The sequence below is a fragment of the Metopolophium dirhodum genome, chromosome 1 (assembly GCF_019925205.1).
Source record: "Metopolophium dirhodum isolate CAU chromosome 1, ASM1992520v1, whole genome shotgun sequence".
Classification (NCBI taxonomy): Eukaryota; Metazoa; Arthropoda; class Insecta; order Hemiptera; family Aphididae; genus Metopolophium; species Metopolophium dirhodum.
The window spans coordinates 146,590,609-146,612,093 of NC_083560.1; the positions used below are offsets into that span (position 1 = coordinate 146,590,609).

At 29.7% G+C, this 21,485-nt stretch overlaps 2 protein-coding genes across 2 annotated transcripts; both read left to right on the forward strand.

Moving 5' to 3' along the window:
* Positions 1-486, forward strand: LOC132934623 (uncharacterized). The gene has a single exon (XM_061000952.1). The coding sequence runs from the start codon at positions 1-3 to the stop codon at positions 484-486; it is 486 nt and encodes a 161-aa protein (XP_060856935.1).
* Positions 487-17,982: 17,496 nt separating this feature from the next.
* LOC132933226 (uncharacterized) lies at positions 17,983-20,225 on the forward strand. The gene is made up of 6 exons (XM_060999538.1): positions 17,983-18,039; positions 18,211-18,571; positions 18,737-18,867; positions 18,933-19,186; positions 19,262-19,432; positions 20,141-20,225. Exons 1-6 carry the CDS (start codon positions 17,983-17,985, stop codon positions 20,223-20,225), a joined length of 1,059 nt encoding a protein of 352 aa, XP_060855521.1.
* Positions 20,226-21,485: the final 1,260 nt, after the last annotated feature.

Consider the following 21,485-nt stretch of genomic DNA (forward strand, 5'->3'; position numbering starts at 1 on the left):
ATGAGTTTATTAAAAACCAAACATGAACGCTCCACAAATTTTATCGACAGCGAACTGCAACTCCTTGTCGACCTGGTGGCTAATCAAAAACATATTTTGGAAAACAAAAAAACAGATGCCGTAACAGCAAACCTAAAGAATAAGACATGGGAAGCATTATCAAATAAATTTAATTGCAAAAGCCTAAATGGATATCGTAGTCCAAAATGTTTAAAATTTAAATATGACAATTTAAAAAAAAATGTAAAAATTAAGTTGCGAGATGTTAAATCAAAACCCTGTGTAACAGGAGGAGGACCTCCTATTCCATTAAAAGCACTCGGCCAATTATCCCCTATGGAAGAACAACTAAGATCTTTAAACCCTCTAGCTTTTAGTGGTACAGTATCAGCATTCGACAGTGACAGAATTAAAGATTCAAATACATCCAGACATGAAATGCTTGTACAAGATTATGAGAAAACTGACAGTGATGTAAGTGATTAATATTTTAATTGGTTCATAAATTATTATTAATACAAATATTGTTATTGGATTTCAATTATAGTGTATGGATGAAAACATTATAGAATTTGATTGCCAAGAAAATAATACCAATGTTAGTTAAATTTGTAAATACCTATCTGCTTTTTTAATTGGATTAATACATTTGTATACCTAATAAATTGTTTATTATAAACCATCAAGGTTTTTCAATAGTTGTTTGTCCATACTTCTGAAAAAGAATGTGACGTAGGTGAAGATTGGACAGATTATATACCAGCAAAATTGAGAACGCCGATTTCTCCAGAGCTATAATCTATAACACATCAAAAAAGCTTAAACACTCTGTATTCACCAAATATATTATATGCTAACTCTGAAGCTAGTTCAGATGAGTTAGAGGGTGAGATAATAAATAATAATAAATATATGTAGTATGTACCTATATATTATTATTATACTACCTATATATATTTATATATTATAATATATTATTTAATATGTTATATTATATTGATACTACTTTTATGTTAAATATAGTAAGAAACCCTTAAGGGAAAATGTTGGAATTTGATCGTTTGGTGATTGGTTGGAAAAATCGTGTGAATAGCAGATTTTTTTAACGGGATCACCAAGGGACCAAATGGCCATAATAACTCACAATAAGAAATTACAAAATCTTATTAGTTTAGCCAGTGTCGCGGGAGGATGCTTTGATTTGCAGCACACTCTGGCGACACGGGTTCAATTAGCAAGATGAAATCATTACGAAAATAGAATAGAATAAAATCGATTTAATACTAGTCTTGATCATGTAATAAAACTTGAATACAATAGTTTATTGGTGGTCTGGGCCTGTAGTAAAAAGGTATAATCTGATTACAGTATAGGGATAGTAATATTAACTAGGCATAAAATATAATAATATAGCGATTATTGGAAATTTATATATAGAAGCAAACGTAAACGTAGAATGAAAAAAAAAAAAAGAAAGTTAGGAACATATTAGCATGTATTGGCGTAATTAACATGGTGATGGAATAAGAAATATATTAATCTAACTTATTTAAAATATAATTAACATGGTAATGGAAAAATAAAATATAGTAAACACCACTATTTTATCATATATATATATATTGCACGAAAAAAAAAATATTTTGTAATAGATTTTAAGAATTCATGTTATATTAAAATATTATTACACATATTATATTAACACTAAGATAAGATTATTGATGTAAACAAAAAACACAAAAAAGAATATATTGTTAATCACATAAGATACTAACCTAGATAATAAGCAAAATATATACTGTAATATTGTGAATCAAAATCTGTATTCTATCAATAATAATTAATATGGTGAAATGTACCATATAATTATAATGATGTATTAATGTAAAACATAAAATGTAAACATGTAATAATTGAATGTAATGTAATAATTGATATATGTAAAATTTGTAATCATAGGAAAGTGCTTGAACTAATGGAGGAAGTTTGAGTTAATTTTTCTCATTTAGACGATAAAAATCAACTTTTAAAGGGGGAGATGTAGTAAGCAAGTTACTACTTAACAATAAAACAAATTACACAGGTACATAATTCTACTATACTATAATTTAGATACTGTAATTCGGCATAAATCGGATAATAGAAACGAAGTTAAGGGTTCTTTCTGTATATTACATTTTAATGTCTTGGGTAAGAAACGGTAGATATTAGGAACTCACTGAACCATAAATTGCTCTGTATACGACAGATATTCAAATATAAAAATATATACTATACTCTGTTCAAAATAAGACCGGACCTCGGCGGCGACCCGTTTTCGTTCGCGACGGTCAGGCACCTCCCCCACCATAGATCACGTGTCAGGCCGAGCCGCAGAAATAAGCCACGCCCATGCGCACAACTCGGCCGCCGAGGTCCGGTCTTATTTTGAACAGAGTATATATGATTATTTTGATTACAACGCTGTACGCTGTACGTGACGATATCCAATATAAAAAATATTAATGATTATCTCAAATTGAATACACAGAATTATACTGGAAGTCATAAAAGGCGTGGGCTGGAACGATGTTCACACAAACCACATCCGTGAGCCGAGATACAGTATCTATAGGCAAGGGGTACAGGGAACTTAATATAAAAGGGAGCCCGAATCGGCCTGTTTTCAGACGTGTACTACCACCCATTAGTGCAAGCACCTTCATGCCACTCTGTACGAGCATATTTTGGACTTAGAAAAATTATCAACAATATAATAAAATTCACAATAAAACAACAACTGTCTTTTATTTATTATCAACCACGACTACAACATCAAACAAATTGTCTGCGACCTGCAACTATAATATCTTGGGAGCCACTTATCTACTATTGGAACTACGATAGTAGGTACCAAGCTCCCGAGTATATTACACCCTCAAGAAAATCCAAAATCTAAAAAAATGTCTGTTCATGCAAAAAAACAAACAAGGTTAGTTAGTTAGTTGAACTTATTATAAAACCATAATCACAAGAATATTACACATTTCAAATATTCATGTTATAGCTATGGATACAACTTCCACGAATACATCAATTGTAGAATTAACACCTGAAACAGATTGTCAAACATCAAACATAGGCAAAGAAATGGAAGTACACATAAAAAGTATACAAAGAAGTGAGAGCTCACAGAACACTTCAATACTTCATGCCAGATTTAAGGACAAAGCAATAAATTTAAGTAACCTAATTCAAGGTGTTAATAATCCTGAACATCTTAAAGTTGCGATGCAAAAATTAGACATCTTAACTGCATTTATTAATGTTGCATCAAATGAAAATGAAGTTATTCCATACAAAACGGACCAAAAAGAACCTGCTAATAAAAAAATCACACAACAAAAATCATTCTTCTCAACCAAAAATAAAAGATTTAAGGCAACAAATACTATAACACGACCAACATCAGACGAAATTAGAGATCTAAACGATACGTTACTACATAAAAAACGTATGGTTTTAAAAGAACAAGATAATGAACATTCATATTTTTAAATAACATTTCTTATATATTATTTGTGTTTATTATTATTATTATTAAATTATATTTTGCCATATTTTAAATTTATACATTGTGATTATTGTTTTTATTTATATTACTATTGACTAAAACTATTCTATTATTATTAAAAAATGTTGTACCTACCATTGACTAAATGTTGCAAATTATATTTTGCCATATTTTAAATTTATACATTGTGATTATTGTTTTTATTAATATTACTATTGACTAAAACTATTCTATATTATTAAAAAATGTTGTACCTACCATAGACTAAATGTACCAAATTGTATCAGTATAACTCAGTTAAAACTTAAAATATACTAAATTCGCAAATTGCAATATTAATAATTTTATTTAAGTTCAATATCACTGTTGAAGTACACAGATATACAGAAGTTAAAAGGTAAATAATAATATAATCGGATATATATAATATAATAATAAGTATAATGATACGATGTACAATAGTGTTACGAGGCGTAATATAAATCAACGACTAACTATGTATACCCGGCTACACTACGCAGGACATATAATATGCTGTAGTATATAAAAATGTATAGTCAGCGTCTGATGAACTACAGTGTGAATATATTACTTATACACTACATTATATAGGGTGTTTTGTTTATAATTCCAACACTTTCCCTTAAACAATATACCCTTATACATCAATATTTATAACTCCTAACATCTCCCTTAGCTCATTGAACCGCGTTCGTGGAGTTGGTTTTGTCATAATGTCCGCAATCTGCTCCTTGCTGGATATGTACTCCAATGAAAACAATCCCTCATTGAACTTTTCTCTTATATAGTGGTAGCGAACATCTATGTGCTTCGTTCTTCTATGAAACTCTGGATTTTTTACGAGTTTAATCGCACTTTGATTGTCTCCATACATTGTTGGCACCGTTTTTGGCTGGTCCAGCAATTCACCTAAAAACAATTTTAACCAAGTTAATTCTTGTACTGCTTGACTTAAAGCTATGTACTCTGATTCAGTTGTGCTAAGGCTAACACACTGTTGACGACGTGAACTCCATGCTATACTTCCAGATCCTAATGTAAATACTGACCCTGATGTTGATCTTCTTGTATCCAAGTCACCTGCATAGTCAGCATCACTGTATCCTTTTAACATGAGTTTTTGTCTAGAACTAAATACCAATCCAAAATTAATAGTTCCCTTTAAATATTTTAAAATTCGTTTCACTGCTGTCCAGTGTTGTTCCTTTGGATCCTCGATGTATCTACTAACTAGATTTACTGAAAAAGTTATGTCCGGTCTTGTAATCTGACTGAGATATAATAAGCTTCCGACTGCTTCACGATATGGGACTTTACTAGTTAAATTAGTATTTTGTTGCTTGTCATCTAATGAATGTTGAGGGTCTGCTGGTATTTGAACTGATTTTGCTTCAGTCATATTGAACTTCTCCAATACTCTTTTACAATACAACCCTTGGTGCATTACAATTGATCCATCAGATTTTCGCTCAATTTCTGTACCTAAAAATTGATTCAATTCTCCTTCGGTAATATTTAAATGTTGTCTCAAATATTCAATTAATGCATGTACATCTTGACTCGATGTAGCTGCAACTAGACCATCATCAACAAATATAGCGACGATTAATACTTTGTTATTTTCTCTATTAACAAAAACACAGGGATCTGCTTTTGTTTCTAATAGATTAAAGTTAAGAAGAAATGTTTTGAACTTTATGTTCCAACATCGTGGTGACTGCTTTAGGCCATATAAACTGCGTTGAAGTCTGCACACCATTTCGGTACCATCGTTGAACCCTTCTGGTTGTCTCATGTAAATTTCTTCGTCCAAATCTCCATATAGAAAGGCTGTTTGAACGTCAAATTGTCGAAGTTGTAATTGTTCTGCTGCTGATATAGCTAATATAGACCGAATTGAATCGAACTTTACTACAGGACTAAAGGTTTCATTAAAATCAATACCGAACATTTGACTATACCCTTTTGCTACTAGCCTAGCCTTGTATCGATCAACATGTCCATGAACATTATATTTTGTTTTATACACCCAACCACAATTTACAATAGTTCTGTCCTTAGGTAAACTTACGAGCGACCATGTTCCGTTTTGTTCAAGAGATTCCATTTCATTGTTCATGGCTTCTATCCATTTTTCTGAATTTTGTGACTCCACAGCTTCCTTGAAATTCACTGGATCGGATTCGACTACGAAAAAGGCTGAATTATCATAACGTAATGGTTTCTTAATATTACTTCTGTCTCGCAAGTTGTACACGTTGACATTTGATCCATTTTCTTGTTCATGTTCTTGTTTTTCATTGTCATCTACACTTATTGACCCAAATTTATTTTCCATGACTTCATCTCCTTCTGATGTATTGCTGTGTTCTAAAGAGCCGTCTTTGTGTAAGCTAAGAACATCAATGTTATTACTATCATTTAAATTATTAGAACATTCTACACGTTGGTCATTTACAACACTTTCATCCTTGAAAATAACGTCTCTACTAAGTGACACCTCGTTATTTTCTTTATACCAAATACGATACCCTTTTGAAGTTTCTGAATATCCAACAAAGTATCCTTTTCGACTTTTTGCATCCCACTTCTTTCGTCGTTGTTTTGGAACTAAACTATATGCATTTATTCCAAATTCTACAAACTTTTCTATTTTAGGAAGTTTATCAAACCATAACTCATATGGAGTTTTACATACTTTCCCTGAATTACCAGTATAATTGAATGAGAACACTACTGTATTGACTGCTTCTGCCCACAGTGATTTTGGAAAATTCTTGGCATATATCATTGTTCTGGCTGCCTCACAAATAGTCCTCATTGAACGTTCAGCTCTTCCATTTTGTTCAGGAGTATAAGGTACACTTGTTTCATGCTTTATTCCAAAAATATTTAGAATTGATTGAACTTCAGAATTCTTATATTCTAATCCACAGTCACTTCTAATAGTTTTAATAACATTTTTAGTTTGAGTTTTAACCATACTCAGAAAACAATTAAGTTTTTCTTTAACCTCAGATTTATGTTTCATAAAATAAACATAAGTATATTTAGAATAATCATCTTTAAAAATAATGAAATATCTTTTACCTCCTAATGAATTCTCTTCCATGGGTCCACATACGTCGCTGTGTATTATTTGCCCTGGTTCAATAGTTATTGTTTCGCTCTGAGTGAACGTCTCCTTATGCTGTTTGCCATAGATGCATGGTTCACAGAATAACTGTCCTTGTATATCTGTAAATTGTATTTGATTGTGTTTTAAATACTCACGAACATGTTTGACATTCTGATGACATAGTATTTTGTGCCAGTGTTCTAATGTTAATTTCTTAACTGCAACGTTAGCACAGTGTCCAATTTCCTGTGAAATATCTGTTTTGATTAGCATTGAAAACAATTTATTCTCACGAACACCGACTGCAATTACACGATTATCCATTTTAAATGTACAACCTTTACTGTCTGTCACCATTGTAATTCCTTTATCAAGGCATGCCCCATAAGAAAATAAATTTACTTTTATATCAGGTACATATAAAACATTTTTTAAGTAGCCTTTTATCCACTTATTGTTAACATAAGTATGAATATTTATGTTACCTTTTCCGACTGCCATAATGTGCTTACCATCTCCAATACGTACAGGCGAATGCACATCAAAATTTTTATAATCGACGAACCACTCTTTCCGATTTGTCATGTGGTCGCTCGCACCTGAGTCCACATACCATTTGTCTGAGTCGTCGATTTCTTCAATTTTTCTTTGTACACCAATAAGCGCCAAACCGGAAGTTGATTTCTTTTCTTCTTGTTCCCTTTTGAATATCCTGCAGTCCCTTTTCCAGTGTCCTGGTTTTTTACAGTGGTTGCATTTTCCTGGTTTTGTATTATCATTTTTGTTCCCGTATTTTTGACTTTTAATATACTTGCCTTTGTTTGCAGTCAAAGCAATACTTTCAGCACCATCGTTACGGACCTCCTGTCCTTGCACTTGTCGTGTTTCTTCCACCATCAATCGAGTGGTTAACTGTTCTAGCGTTCTATTTGTACTATTCATTGAGTCCCATGCACTGTAGAAGTGCCTATAGCTATCAGGTAATGTCATCAAAATTTTTGTAATCAACATTGATTCTGAGATAGGTTCTCCCAATTGTTTTAGTTGTCTACTTAGATTTTCTAGTTTCGAAATATGACCGGCTATATTGTCCTTAGGATCCATTGTATAACGATAGAATTTTTGTTGTACTATTGTTATGCCTGTGTCCGACATTTGTTCGTACACACTAAGTAATTTGTTCCACATACCATTTGCTGTGTCACAGTTCATAATGTATTGTAGAGGTTGTTCATCTAGCGAAGTGACGATACATTTTTGAGCCTTATTATCTGCCCTTTTCCATATTGAAAAATCAACACTATGCCTTTTTCTCGCTTCATCTTCAGTTTCATTACCGATTTTTGCTAAAATTGGTTTCTTTGATTTTCCTGTTACTACATCGAATATTTCAGCTGCATTCATGATAACCTTAATTTGAAATTTCCACATGTCCCAATTTGATGCATCTTTGAGTTTGTTGATTTTATATTGTTCGTTTTCCATATTTAAACAAAACGTAGATGTACACTATCTGCACACTAAGAAACGCACGCACACTACACTGCACTTACTTCGCGAATTATTATTGCTGTACACTGTCTGTACACAAAAAACACGCAATTCGTTAATCAATTATTATTTTACTAATTATTCACGACTTTATTATAAAGACCTTACTCTGGGCCCATAACCTGTTGAAGTACACAGATATACAGAAGTTAAAAGGTAAATAATAATATAATCGGATATATATAATATAATAATAAGTATAATGATACGATGTACAATAGTGTTACGAGGCGTAATATAAATCAACGACTAACTATGTATACCCGGCTACACTACGCAGGACATATAATATGCTGTAGTATATAAAAATGTATAGTCAGCGTCTGATGAACTACAGTGTGAATATATTACTTATACACTACATTATATAGGGTGTTTTGTTTATAATTCCAACAATCACATTATCAGTTATCACTGAGTTATCAGTTATTATAGTTATGCGGACGATACCATAGTGCGCATGCGCACTATGAGCGGTGGATTCCCGTATTTAAACGCTCCTCATTTTTGTGCTGTACCCATCGACCATGTCAAATGGGAACGGTCCCGAGCCGCGATTATCAGCCGGAATCGCGTTTAAAACTGATGAGGTATTTGCTGACCACTTCTTTAACTCTAAACCCGACCTTTTCAAAACTGTAATTAAATTTGACTGGAGTTCAAGCGCTTCCTGTTCTGTATCCGCACCAACACAAATATCGTCCACGTATGTTTGGTGTGTCAATGCCGCGCGTACGGAGGCAAATTCATCGCAATCGTCGTCCACGATTAATTTTAACACGCGCAATGCGAGAAACAGCGGGCAATTTACCCCGTATGTTACAGTGTACTCGTAGTCACACAATCGATCATGGGGAGACTCTCGCCATAATATGTGTTGGTATTTTCGATAAGTAGGAAGTACAGAAATTTTTCGATACATTTTTACAATATCTGCCGTAAAGGCATGACGGTATACTCGAAATCGCGAGCGAATGTCGACAATATCTTGTTGCAATTTTGGCCCAGGTAATAAACAATTATTTAATGACGGTCCGCGATAATTCCCAGCTGAGGCGTCGAACACTACGCGTTATTTCAGGGCTTGAAATCGGTTTTGAAATCGGTTTTAAATACCAGTTAAAACTGTTAAAAGACCAATATCGAAATCATAATCGAAATCGAAACCTCAAAAATACAATACCGGTATTCAAAATTGAAAACAAAATCGAAAAAAATCAATACCGGTTATTAATATTGAAATCGAAACCTCAAAAATACAATACCGGTATTCAAAATTGAAAACAAAATCGAAAAAAATTAATACCGGTTATTAATATCGAAATAACGAAATCTTAAAATATTCAAAAAAAAAAAAACAGAATCAAATATTTTAAAATCGTAAAATATATTTATAACAATTCGCCGTACTCGTCGAACTAGGTGGGTGACTAAAAATGGACTGAATATTAATAACAGAGCCGTACCGAGCCATTTTTTATCCTGAGGCAGAACTTTAGCAATGCGCCCCCCTGGGCGGGGGGGGGGGGGTTGACACACTCACAGTTTTTAATATTTTTCAATAAAATAATAAGATTAGGAAAATCAGTAAATTTTTAATTAGGTTTCGAGCGAAATAAGAAATAATATTTTTAGCCACAAGTTTATAATTCTCAACCTTATATTATAGGAAACAAATCAATTCGAATTTTACAAATTTATTTATAAGGTATTTCAAAATAATAATTAATAATAATAAAAATAAAATAATTATTATTTATAACGATATTTTGCTTTTGTGTCGGCAAATTTGTCAATAACTTCTTCGTAATCCAATTTACTAGCGATTTCTGTTTCTATTGAAAGTATGGCCATGCTTGATAATCTCTCTTGAGCCATTGTAGATCTTAAGTATTTTTTTATCAATTTAAGTTTGCTGAAACTCCTTTCACATGAAGCTGTTGTAGTAACGGGCATTGAGAGAAAAATCCTTATAACAATTTCAATATTTGGATACGATTCTTTAAGCTTATAATCGTGAATCATTTGTAATAAATCCAAAAACGTAACTGATTCAATACTTGGAAAAATTGATAAAGTTGCATGTTTAAAATCTTTAATTTCTTTAACTATTTCCGCAGTATTTATATCTTCATTATATTTTAATCCTCGATCAGCAGCTGCTTTTTGCAAATCGTGTGAATTCATATTGGTTAATGAATGACCGGAAAGAAATTCAAAATCGTTTGAAATTTCCATAATTTTTTCATACCGCCATGTCATCTGAGTAAGAAGAATATCTATTGAGTCTATAATAGTAATTCAAAAGTTATGTTCTGTTTTGTTCTTCTTCTCCTTTAAAGTTGTCGATATTTGTAACTCTTCTGCAACTTTTGTAGCATTTGTAAAATTGTCTTCCATGGTTGTGTCACGTATTTCCTGCAAACCATTTTTAAGCCCGAGTAGCAAATTGGAAGCTTTTTCCAACGATAAGCTTTTGTTTTGTAAAGCTTGATTAACACGATCTATACTACTTAAAATTTGATTCCAAATATTAAGTAAGCAAAGAATGTTGGGAATTAGATATATTAATTCGAAGTTAGGGTATATTGTTTAAGGGGAAGTGTTGAATGTAAACAACACATCCTGTATTATGTAGATTATAAGCAAATTATTCATACTGTAGTACAGCAGACGCTGAATAGGCATTTTTTATTTCTATAGCATATTCGTTCTATGTAGTAGCCTGTAGGACGATTAGTCGTTGCTTTATATTACGCCTCAGAGCACTATAGTAATTCATATAAATATACAAATTATTATATTATTACAAATATCCGATCTTATTTTTATTTACCTTTAGCTTCTGTATATCTGTATACTTCAACAGTTAAGTTAAGTAAAATTGTAAATATGAATAATGAATGTGAAGCTGAAGCACCACATATTGAAGAGGATTTGATTAATTTTGTGGATTCAGAAGACAATGAGAGTGATTATGAATATGCCATTAAAGACGGAACAGTACTATCAACAAATGATATAGTAAATCAAATTTTCAATGAAGAAGTTGATGATTATGGTTGGTTTTTAAAACATAATAGTATTTTTTATTTGTTTTTTTCTGTTCGTAACGCGGCGGCCTACGTGAGCGAATTCAACGCGAACGCGAAGCGACGCGAAAATTTCAAACAATTGCCTTCGTCGAAAGTGGCCTACGTGGTTAAACCCACTTCTTTTAATTCTTTGAAAATGTTTTTCTTCTTTTTCAGTTAATTTACCCATTGGTGTAGCAGTTTCGTAAATTGTTTTGATATTATTTCCGATATCAATCATATTTTCCATAAATGTTTTTGCTGCATTTTCACCTCTATAAATAACCACCTTTCTAGGAATCTTCAACTGTTTTACTAACTCTTTTGGTATAATATCATAGTCGACTTTTACATAAAACCCATAACTCATAATTTCATGTGAATTTGTAATATATGTTTTTTTTTTTTTACAACTCTGAATGAATTCATCAGGTTTTTTAGGAGTTGAAATACATTCGAAGTTCGCATAAATAACAATTGGTATCCAGGGGCGGATCCAGAGTTTGGAGACTGTAGGTCAGGACATTTCAAGGGGCCACTTATTAAAACTAGATTAAAAATCTATACTTGTGTACTGGGTAATAAAACAAAAAAATTCATTTATCGGTACTGTATGTGTGTTTATTTCATTATTAAAATTATAATAGTTTCCTTCTTTTTTTCATCTCTGCAAAAGTTTCAATGACTCTATTGAAATTAATTTTTTCAGCTGTACATTTTTCAATACTAAGTATTGCAAGATTTGACAATTTTTCTTCAGCAATAGTAGAGCGAAGAAACGTCTTAATTAATTTGAGACGACTGAAACTTCTTTCAGCCGTAGCACTACTCACAGGCAGTGTATAAAAAATTTTATATAAAGTAGATAAATTTGGGTACGATGATATCATATAGTTAGTTATCATAAATTTCAAAACATCATTTGTAGAAATATCTTCACAGTCTTTATTTAAATGATAGTAAACAGAGGTAAATGATTCATATTCTAAGATGAGATCATCTTGATCAATATCAATTTTGTAAGTTTCAGAGAGTTTTTTAAGTTGAATAATTGATTTTCAAAAAAATACTTCCTTGGATCAAGACATTCAAATTGCTGAACAATATTTGAAAAATCTTCAAACCTGTGATTTAAAACATTTATAAATGAATCTAAAATTACAAAGTAAGTATTAATTTTAAAACTTTGATCAGCTGATTTATTTAAATCATCCTCTATACCAATTTCATCGAAAATTTTTTTCGTTTTTTTGTTTCGTTGTTCATCAAACTTTGTGGCACCATCAAATTTTTCACACAACGCAATTGAATTTTTTTGAGTTTCTAAAAAATGTTCAGTTGTTCTCATCGATTTAATATTTTCAGAACAAGATGTGATCATATTAAAGGCAGTTGTTAAATCAATTGATGTATTTTGTAAATAATTAGATAATATATAAGCTTTTCCTAATATATTTTTCCACATAAGTAACATAAAACTAAATTTAAGTTTCATAATATGAAAAAGCAAACCTTGTGCCTCTGAAACTGTTTTTGATTTTGTGTTGGATATTTTGCCTTTGCTTATTTGTTTTAGTGTTTTGACAATAGCAGGTAAACTATTATACACTGAATCTACTGCTCGCTTATGACTAGCCCATCTTGTATCAGATAATTTTTTTAATGATAAAATTACACCTTCTACTTGCTTTGCTTGTTCCTCTTTTAAAATATGAAGTCTAGGTAAACTGCTGGTAAGAAATGTATATAAAGTTTCTAATGTGCCAAAAAATGAAACTGCAACAACGGAAGATCTAATGGAATCAATTAAAACCAAATTTAAATTATGAGCGCAGCAATGGATATACAATGCAAGAGGATTTAACTCTTTTACTCTTGATTGTAAGCCACTAAATTGACCAGACATTGTACTTGCTCCATCATAAGCCTGGCCACGGCACTTGGAAAAATCCAAATCATACTTTTCAATACATTTATTTAAAATATTAAAATAATTATTAGCAGAGGCACCTAGTAATTCTTCAAAACAAATGAAATGCTCTCTTATCTTTCCTTCTTGGTCAACAAACCTTAAGCTCAGAGAAAATTGATCATTCTTATTTATATCTATAGTTGAATCAATGATTATAGTAAAATATTTCGCCAATTTTATTTCATATAGTATTAACTGAACAGTTTCATGTGTTGGAAAATCAATACATTTAAAATACTTTTTGTTTCTAACATTTTAAAATATTTCTTATTCAAATAAGTTTTATTCGATCGATTATCAAACTTAGATAGTATTGAATATTTAAAACATTTAGCATCGTTATTTTTTACATTTATAATTGCTCTTTTATCTTTTATATATTCAGGTAGATCTAGATACGTTCATCCTCTGAGAGGATTCACTGTATTAATTCTCAATTGTAATACATCTATAGTTTTAAGGGACCACCCAGATCTTTTCGCTAAAAACTGGTCTTGTTCAGATAATTATTTATTGAACATTCCATTTAGTAATTTATTGAAATCGGATGAATTACATGCAAGTGTATTAGAAGTTTTGAAAGCTATGTCCCGAACTTCTTGAGTGAGTATTCTTTCGTATACGCTATCCACATGTAAATTAAATTTTATAGATGATTGTAAACATGATTCTTTTAACTTTAAAATAAATTTATCTCTAACATAGTTAAAAAAAAGCGTGTAGTCTATAAAATTTAAAGTATTCTTAATCAAAAATGTTTTTGAACATTTCTTAAATCTCTCGATTTCAAATAAACCTTCATCAGAAGATGACATCCGCTCGTGTTTTGTAACCGTTTTTCTTTTCATTATGAAACTGAAAAATAGATTAAATAAAAAAAACATAGGTAAAAGCAATCATAAGATTGTAAATTTATTATAACATCAACTTCTTTTTTTTAAATCTTATGCAAGCAATTCGGAATATTGTTTTCAAAATATAATAAAAGTATTAATTCTAAATTATTACAAAGAAAAAAAGAATTGGTTAATATAATAAGAAATTACTCAGATTCTAATTCTCTTAACCGATTGTTTAGTTCTGTTAACCGGCACTGAAGATCTGCTTTACATTCACTTGAATATTTTTCGAAACTATTATGTTCATTTATCAATTTATTTTTAAAAACTGTTTTTTTCTTAATACAATCATTAATTTTTATAAATACTTTTTGAAATGCTTTCCGTTTCCCGATACAATAGCGTTTATTGTCACGCACCTGCTGTTCTACTTCTAGAATTCTGCTTTTAACTACGTTTATTTCTGAGTTCATGATTCTGAAAATTACATAGAATTTCAAAACTAACTGTTAATTGATACGTTTTTTTAAATCTAAACCACTTTTCCTAACATTTTTATTGCATTAGTTTTATTTGAACGATTATCAAACTTATCCAGAATTGATGATATAAAACATTTATTATCCTTCAACAGATATTATATACACAGGAATGATATATTTTATAATTTATTACAATATCATTCGATATATTTTTATAATATAAAATAATAAATAATAACAAAATAATTTATTTGTAAAAACAAATTTTATTTTTTGAAAAACTGAATATTATCAATATTTGTCTAATTGTTCATATAACTCACTAAGACCTTTCTGTATATTTTTTTCACAAAGAAACGCTGTATAATTTGAATTTTTATAATCATTTATCATCATTTGTTTTTCTTCTTCTAATATTGCTCTTGTCGTTTTCAATCTCGCTTTCAGAATCTTTATATTTATATCTCTCAAGTTTTTTCTGAAAGTGACTTTGATTGCATCCATGCCGAGGGTGTTTTCGTTACGTTGTTGTAATATGGAGTTGATTTTTGCCCAGATGAGTGACGACTCCATTTTTTTTTTTTGTTTTTTTTTTTTTTTTTTTTTTATTCTAGAAAAATTGAATAGAAATAAAATAACGTACAATAATAATAATAATTTATTATTTTATTTTATATTTAACTCTTTTATATAAGAAAAAATTGTGTTAATCATAATTTACTAACACTTAAAAACTATGGTTCTCCTTGGGAAAATAATAATATCTCTGATTTTACAACATATTTCCAAGTAAGGACTACTCTTTCTGCTAATTTCCCTACGACTTCACCTCTACTTCTTAATTTGTTGACCACTAGACCAATTCCAGTGGCTTCTAAAAGTTCTATAGTCATCGGTAGTTTCGAAAGTTTGTGTACGCATTCATATATTTGTTCATTGTTACAGGCCTCATCAGCTCTTACGATTTTTCTGACGTAGTGATTAATCACTCTGACTGACCTATATATATATATATATATATATTTATATAAATGTTTCTTTATTAGGTTAGTTCACATATAAATGCTTATATTATTTTATGAAACCAAGTATAATATAAGCATTTATATCAAAATAAAAATTAACTATGATGGTAGATCGTGTATAAATCATAGTTTTCAATGATTATATTAAGTTTGCAGAAATTAACGAATAATTTAATAATAACGTAAAAGAAAAAAAAAACAATACTATATTATAAACTATAAAAAAAGAAAATTACATTGAATACCTATATACATAAAAATAAACTTATAATATTATTACTAATTATTCATAACAAATTTAAAAAAAAAAAATTTTAACCTGATCTAAATCTTTCGCGCTTAGATTCTGCTGTTGTAATAAAATCTAACCTTTTACTGAAACAGTGTTCTCGTTTACGAAAATTTGTAACATATAAATCACTATATTTTTTACATATATCCATTTTTTCTTCTCTTAATAAAACTAATTTTGCGTTTAAATCTTTTATATAAGAAAAATTTGGGTTAGAGTTTGTTCTACTTAAATAAATAATGAATTTCAGGTTTTTAATTTTTTTTTTGAGATCTTTATATTCATATCTTTCTTTAATCTTATTTTCATCAATCATCTTCGTTAAGGTTACAATCAGTTCTCCATAATATTGAATTTGTTCACTACAAAAATCATATGAATGCCAAACATTCATTATCTGTAATTTTTGCCTAAATACATTAGTATAAAATATAAAATATTCTATAAATCTAATTATTAAAGCGATTATTTATAAAACAACGAATGTATATATATACGTATATATAATAATAACTAATTATATTATTCAAAGCTAAATAAAAAAACTTTAAAAATTAGACAATATAACATTTATATCATAAAAAAATAAACTTTTAGTTGCTAGTGAAGCTACGTCACACGATAATATAAAAAACGTGATAGTTTATATGTTAGTTAATAGTAGATAGGGCGATTGTAACTATCGTAGAGTTTGTACGGTAACATTACGTTGTCACGAAAGCAACTACGTGTGACAGCGGCTTTCGAATAATCTTAGCGTAAAAGTAATAAAAAAAACATTATAGAAAAAATAATTTAAATTTATATATGTATATAATATACGTTTTAGGATATATTTTATACAGTCATTAAACATTATTGAATATTTTAATATAATAAAAAAACTTTTTTATATTAAAACATTTTACGTAAAATAATATTACACGTGTAATATAACAATCACGTTATCTATAACAAATATTTATAATCAGCTATAGTATTTTAACATTGATAAAAACAAGGTATCGTACAACAACTACTAGATAACGGCATATATAGTTATTATCATGAAAGAGATTGACTATTAAAGATTTTTGAGGTTAGGTAATAATTATCAATATTATTGATGGATGATAAGCCCGATGTTCTATCTTATCTATGTAAATCTATGATAGTATGGTACATCGTTTTCTTCTATACTGTGGACATGGCGTAATTATAACGTATTATTGTTACTTGATCATAACTTAACAAAAAAAAGAAAATAGCTTATATTATAGTAGTGACTAAAAGTGAGAGTTGAGAAACCGTCTTTCAGCTACTTCTATTTTAATGTTTTTATTTTAAATAATCTATGAAAAAAAAATCTTTAAGTCTAAACACTCAATACCCATAGTAATATTATAAAACTGTATTATCATTACAACAATAAATTGTTATTATTCTATTTTATTTTTTTAATTTTTTTTTTTTTAAAAAAAGATGCGGTGAAACACGATTGAGCACGGTCCCTATTTTGAAACAACCCGATTGAGCACGATCCATATTTTTTAACAACCCGATTGAGCACAGTCAAATGAATGCAACGTTGCCAATTTTTCTGTCCAACTACAACCAGCTAGGCTACACTCGTATTTTGAAATACTAGTACCTATATATAAAGCCGGTGGGAATATTTGTCAATCTTTGTGCTTTACTAGTCGTATGGGAGGTATTTAACATAGAATGGTGATTATTTTCAATCGTGGTTTCCCATCTTTTAAAAGCGGCACGAGTATAATCGATAAATAATATACGAGTCGTGTAGGAAATTAGGATCGACATAATCGTCGAAATAGGTACACTCATGCATTGTCGATTACGCCAATTAAGATTATCTGTACGACTGTAAGATTGGATATTATTTGTTATCTATATAATATATAGTCATATAGAAGTGGGCTTTTGTATTGCCAAAATATAAGTAACTTAGACTCAATACTATCAGGCGTTAGTGGTTAGTGGTCGTTCGTCGTTAAGCGTTAGTACGTTACACAGTTTTATTTTAGATAACTTTTTTTATATATGTAGAACGCGATGGACAATAGTGAAATAAAAGTTATTTTATCCGAGAGAGGAAAAGAATTAGCCAATGTTGGTACTTTTAAGTACAGATTTATTGGATCGATTAAAAAAGGCGAGTTATTAAAATGGCGATGCACAAAAAATAATTGTACAGCTATGATTTATTCTGGACCAGATAAAAATATCGTTATTAAATCAAGTGGACAACATAACATAAAGGAAATTCACCTAATAAATTAGAAAGGCAAGTATTACGTGAAAATTGTAAAAGACGTGCTGAAGACTGAAGAGTCACTATCAACTCAACCTTTAAAGTTGATTAGAAGTGAACTTTTAAATAAACAATCTTCAATTGTTCATAAAGATTTAAAAACGGTTCGTAAAGCTATGTACGATAGACGACGAAAAGTACTTCCCAAATTGCCTAAGTCACCGGAAGACGTTTTTTTACAGTTGAATTTAATGAAAACTCAAGATGATCTTAAGTTTTGTGGACAACCATTCATACATATTCCCGAAGACAATAGTTTTGTATGCATTACTTCTGATTTCAACCTACTATTTATGATTAAGCATGATTGTATTGATTTTTTCGCCGATGGTACATTTAATTACGCACCCAAATATTTTGAACAACTATATACTATTCATGGATATAAAAATGGCTATTATTTGCCGTTGGTTTATTTTTTTTTATTTAAAAAATCAAAAGATACATATAAAAAAATGTGGATATTCCTACAAAACTTATGTGTTGAATATACAGGAAGTCAGTTCATATTAAAAAAATTACACGTTGACTTTGAAAAGGCAGCCCACCAAGCCGCGTATGAAGTTTTTGAAAATGTACAATTAATAGCTTGTCGATTTCATTTAGGACAATCATGGTGGCGAAAAGTAAGTTCAAAATAATTTCAAATCAAAGAATTATACATTAATTGTATTCTTAATTATTATTATAGATAAACAGCGATTCTATTCTCAGAATAGCCTATAAAAAAGAAAACGACGAACTAGGAAATTGGCTTAAGAGTTTTTTTGGGTTAGCTTTTTTACCTAATCATGAAGTAGCCGATGCATTCGTCGAACTCATGAGTGTCTGCCCAAATGATAAAGTCTGCTCAGAATTTAGCGATTATGTTTTCAATAATTATATAGATGATGAATCTCCATTTCCCCCAAATATATGGGCTAAAGAACCTATGTTTGATCCAAGGTAGATCATCCAAAATCTAATTATATTAAATATAAAAAAAATGTTAATTTAATTTCTATGAAATGTTTTTTTTAGGACAACCAACGCTGTTGAAAGTTTTCATAGAACTTACAATTCACAATTTTATAAGTCTCACCCACACATACACTTGGTAATTATGGTTTTACAAGAAACGCAAGCTGAAACGATGACAAAAATTCGGTCAATTGAAACCGACAGTTATAAAAGTATGAGTTTTATTGAAATGCAAAAAATTAATGCAACTATAATGGCTTACGATGAATATTTAAGAAATAAATGTTCTAAAGATTTACTAAAATATTTATTAAAAGTGGGAAACAAGTATTTAGGGATACCACTTTAAAACGTTGACACATAATACAAATATTCAAATCAAATATATAAATTAACTTTAAGACTAATCTGTATAGGATATGAATTATATTATATATTTATAAAACAAATGAACTTTAATATTGTTTATTATATTATGTAATTATTATTTTATTATTAACTTTAAGACTAATCTGTATTGGACATAAACTATGTATATTGTATATATTTGTAAAATAATTTCATTTTATATTTTTATACACTAATTAATAATAGCTTGATGATTATTATAAAATAATTCCTGTAAATATTTCAATTTTTTTAAATTTTTATTTTGATGTGTGGAACGGCAACATTGTACTTATTTCTATGCTCAATCGTGTTATATTTTGGATTTCTATTGTTTAATTGTATCTATGCTCAATTGGGTAATGAAAAAGGTAAACTGTGCTCAATCGGGTTCCAGCCAAAAGAAGTATGATGTTAAATTTAATAAATAACAATAAAAAAAAAAAAAAATAGTACTTACATAGCTTGTAGAAATTGAGGTACTTTTTCTAAGTATGATGGCTGGTCTATTTGTTAGAGTTGTTTTGACAATCTTTTGACTGGCTGTTGAAGATGTTTGGTTAACTGCTGGCTGGCTGTTGTTTTGACGAAGAAGACTGTTCTGCTGCTGGCTACTCTTGGAACTGCTGTTGCTTGAACTGATGACGATAAGCTAAGAAATTCTGGGTTTTATACCCGAAAATAACCCTCTCTTCTCTCATTAGAAGTTTGCAAGTCCATTCTCAGAGTTTGCAAGTAAGTTATTCGACCAGGGCGAACTTTCAAAGTTTTGTACCCAGCCCTTCAAATTCAACCAGGAAACTCCAAACTGGTTTTAAAATATAAAGTAACGGTTCGTACCTATACGTATGAGGGGTCGCTGTAAATTGCGTCGAATTCTTTATTTTTTATGCAAATTGCGGCCCGGGTATATTTTGTACATACGTAAATTGCGGCATGGGTATAATTTTGAATGTATGCCTACCTAAATATTTTTTATTCATAAGTAATAATTACGTCTAAGGATTTTTTCGCAAAATCAATATTTTCAGACTTAGGACTGTCAATATAACTATATAGATATTGGTAAAAAAATTTGAATAAAATTAAAAAAAGGTGGATAAGTGGATGTTGCTCTGCTGTACATTAGGTTACAAGTAGGTCACTGTAATGGATGGTGTTAAATTTGAATTCAATGATATAATATCATTGTATAAGAAAAACGATTCTGAGCGAAAACGGTCAGTCAGCCTATGATTTTTCCAAGTATATTTGATGATATTATTGTGAATAAAGTAATTTATATATAACCTATTTACGTAGAGCCTTGTTTTAAATTTTCAATCCTTAGCCACAAAATAATTAATAAATTATAAATTTGATAAATGTTGTAAAAATTTGAACTTTAAATGCTTATAAAAAAAAATTGTGCATATGTATTTTTAATATTTTTCAACTGCTATTAGAACGATATATCAGGAGCCTTATATTAAATTTTCACGCTTTTTTACCCAACAAATAAAAATTATTGATATTTATAGAAAAAAAAACTAAAAAAATTGAAAACTGACAATGTCCGTAAACAGCTCAAAAAGAGTCAAAATATTTTCAACATTTTATGGTGTATAGAAAATGCTAATATAAACATTCAGGGAAATTTTCAAGTATCTACAGTCATTTGTTTTTTAATTACAATAAAATAAGAAAATTGTTACATGAGAATTCGAGTAAATATCAAATGTTGTAAAAATATAAATTTCAGACGCTCATAAAAATTTTCTTTAAGTTTCTTCTAGACATTTTTTTTTTTGATAAAGGTAGACAAACTTATGAGTAACTCGTAAGTGGTATGCGGTGGCATTTCTTAAATTACTTTTTAATTTACTAGCGGGCATATGGCGTGTTAATAAGTGGAGGC

What these genes read in the sequence shown, in the direction of transcription:
- LOC132934623 (XM_061000952.1), top strand. Translation starts at nt 1, where the DNA reads ATGAGTTTATTAAAAACCAAACATGAACGCTCCACAAATTTTATCGAC.
- LOC132933226 (XM_060999538.1), top strand. Translation starts at nt 17,983, where the DNA reads ATGGACAATAGTGAAATAAAAGTTATTTTATCCGAGAGAGGAAAAGAA. An exon ending in TATTGATTTTTTCGCCGATG is followed by an intron (nt 18,572 to 18,736) that starts GTACATTTAATT and finishes TTGAATATACAG; the next exon opens with GAAGTCAGTTCATATTAAAA. An exon ending in GACAATCATGGTGGCGAAAA is followed by an intron (nt 18,868 to 18,932) that starts GTAAGTTCAAAA and finishes TTATTATTATAG; the next exon opens with ATAAACAGCGATTCTATTCT.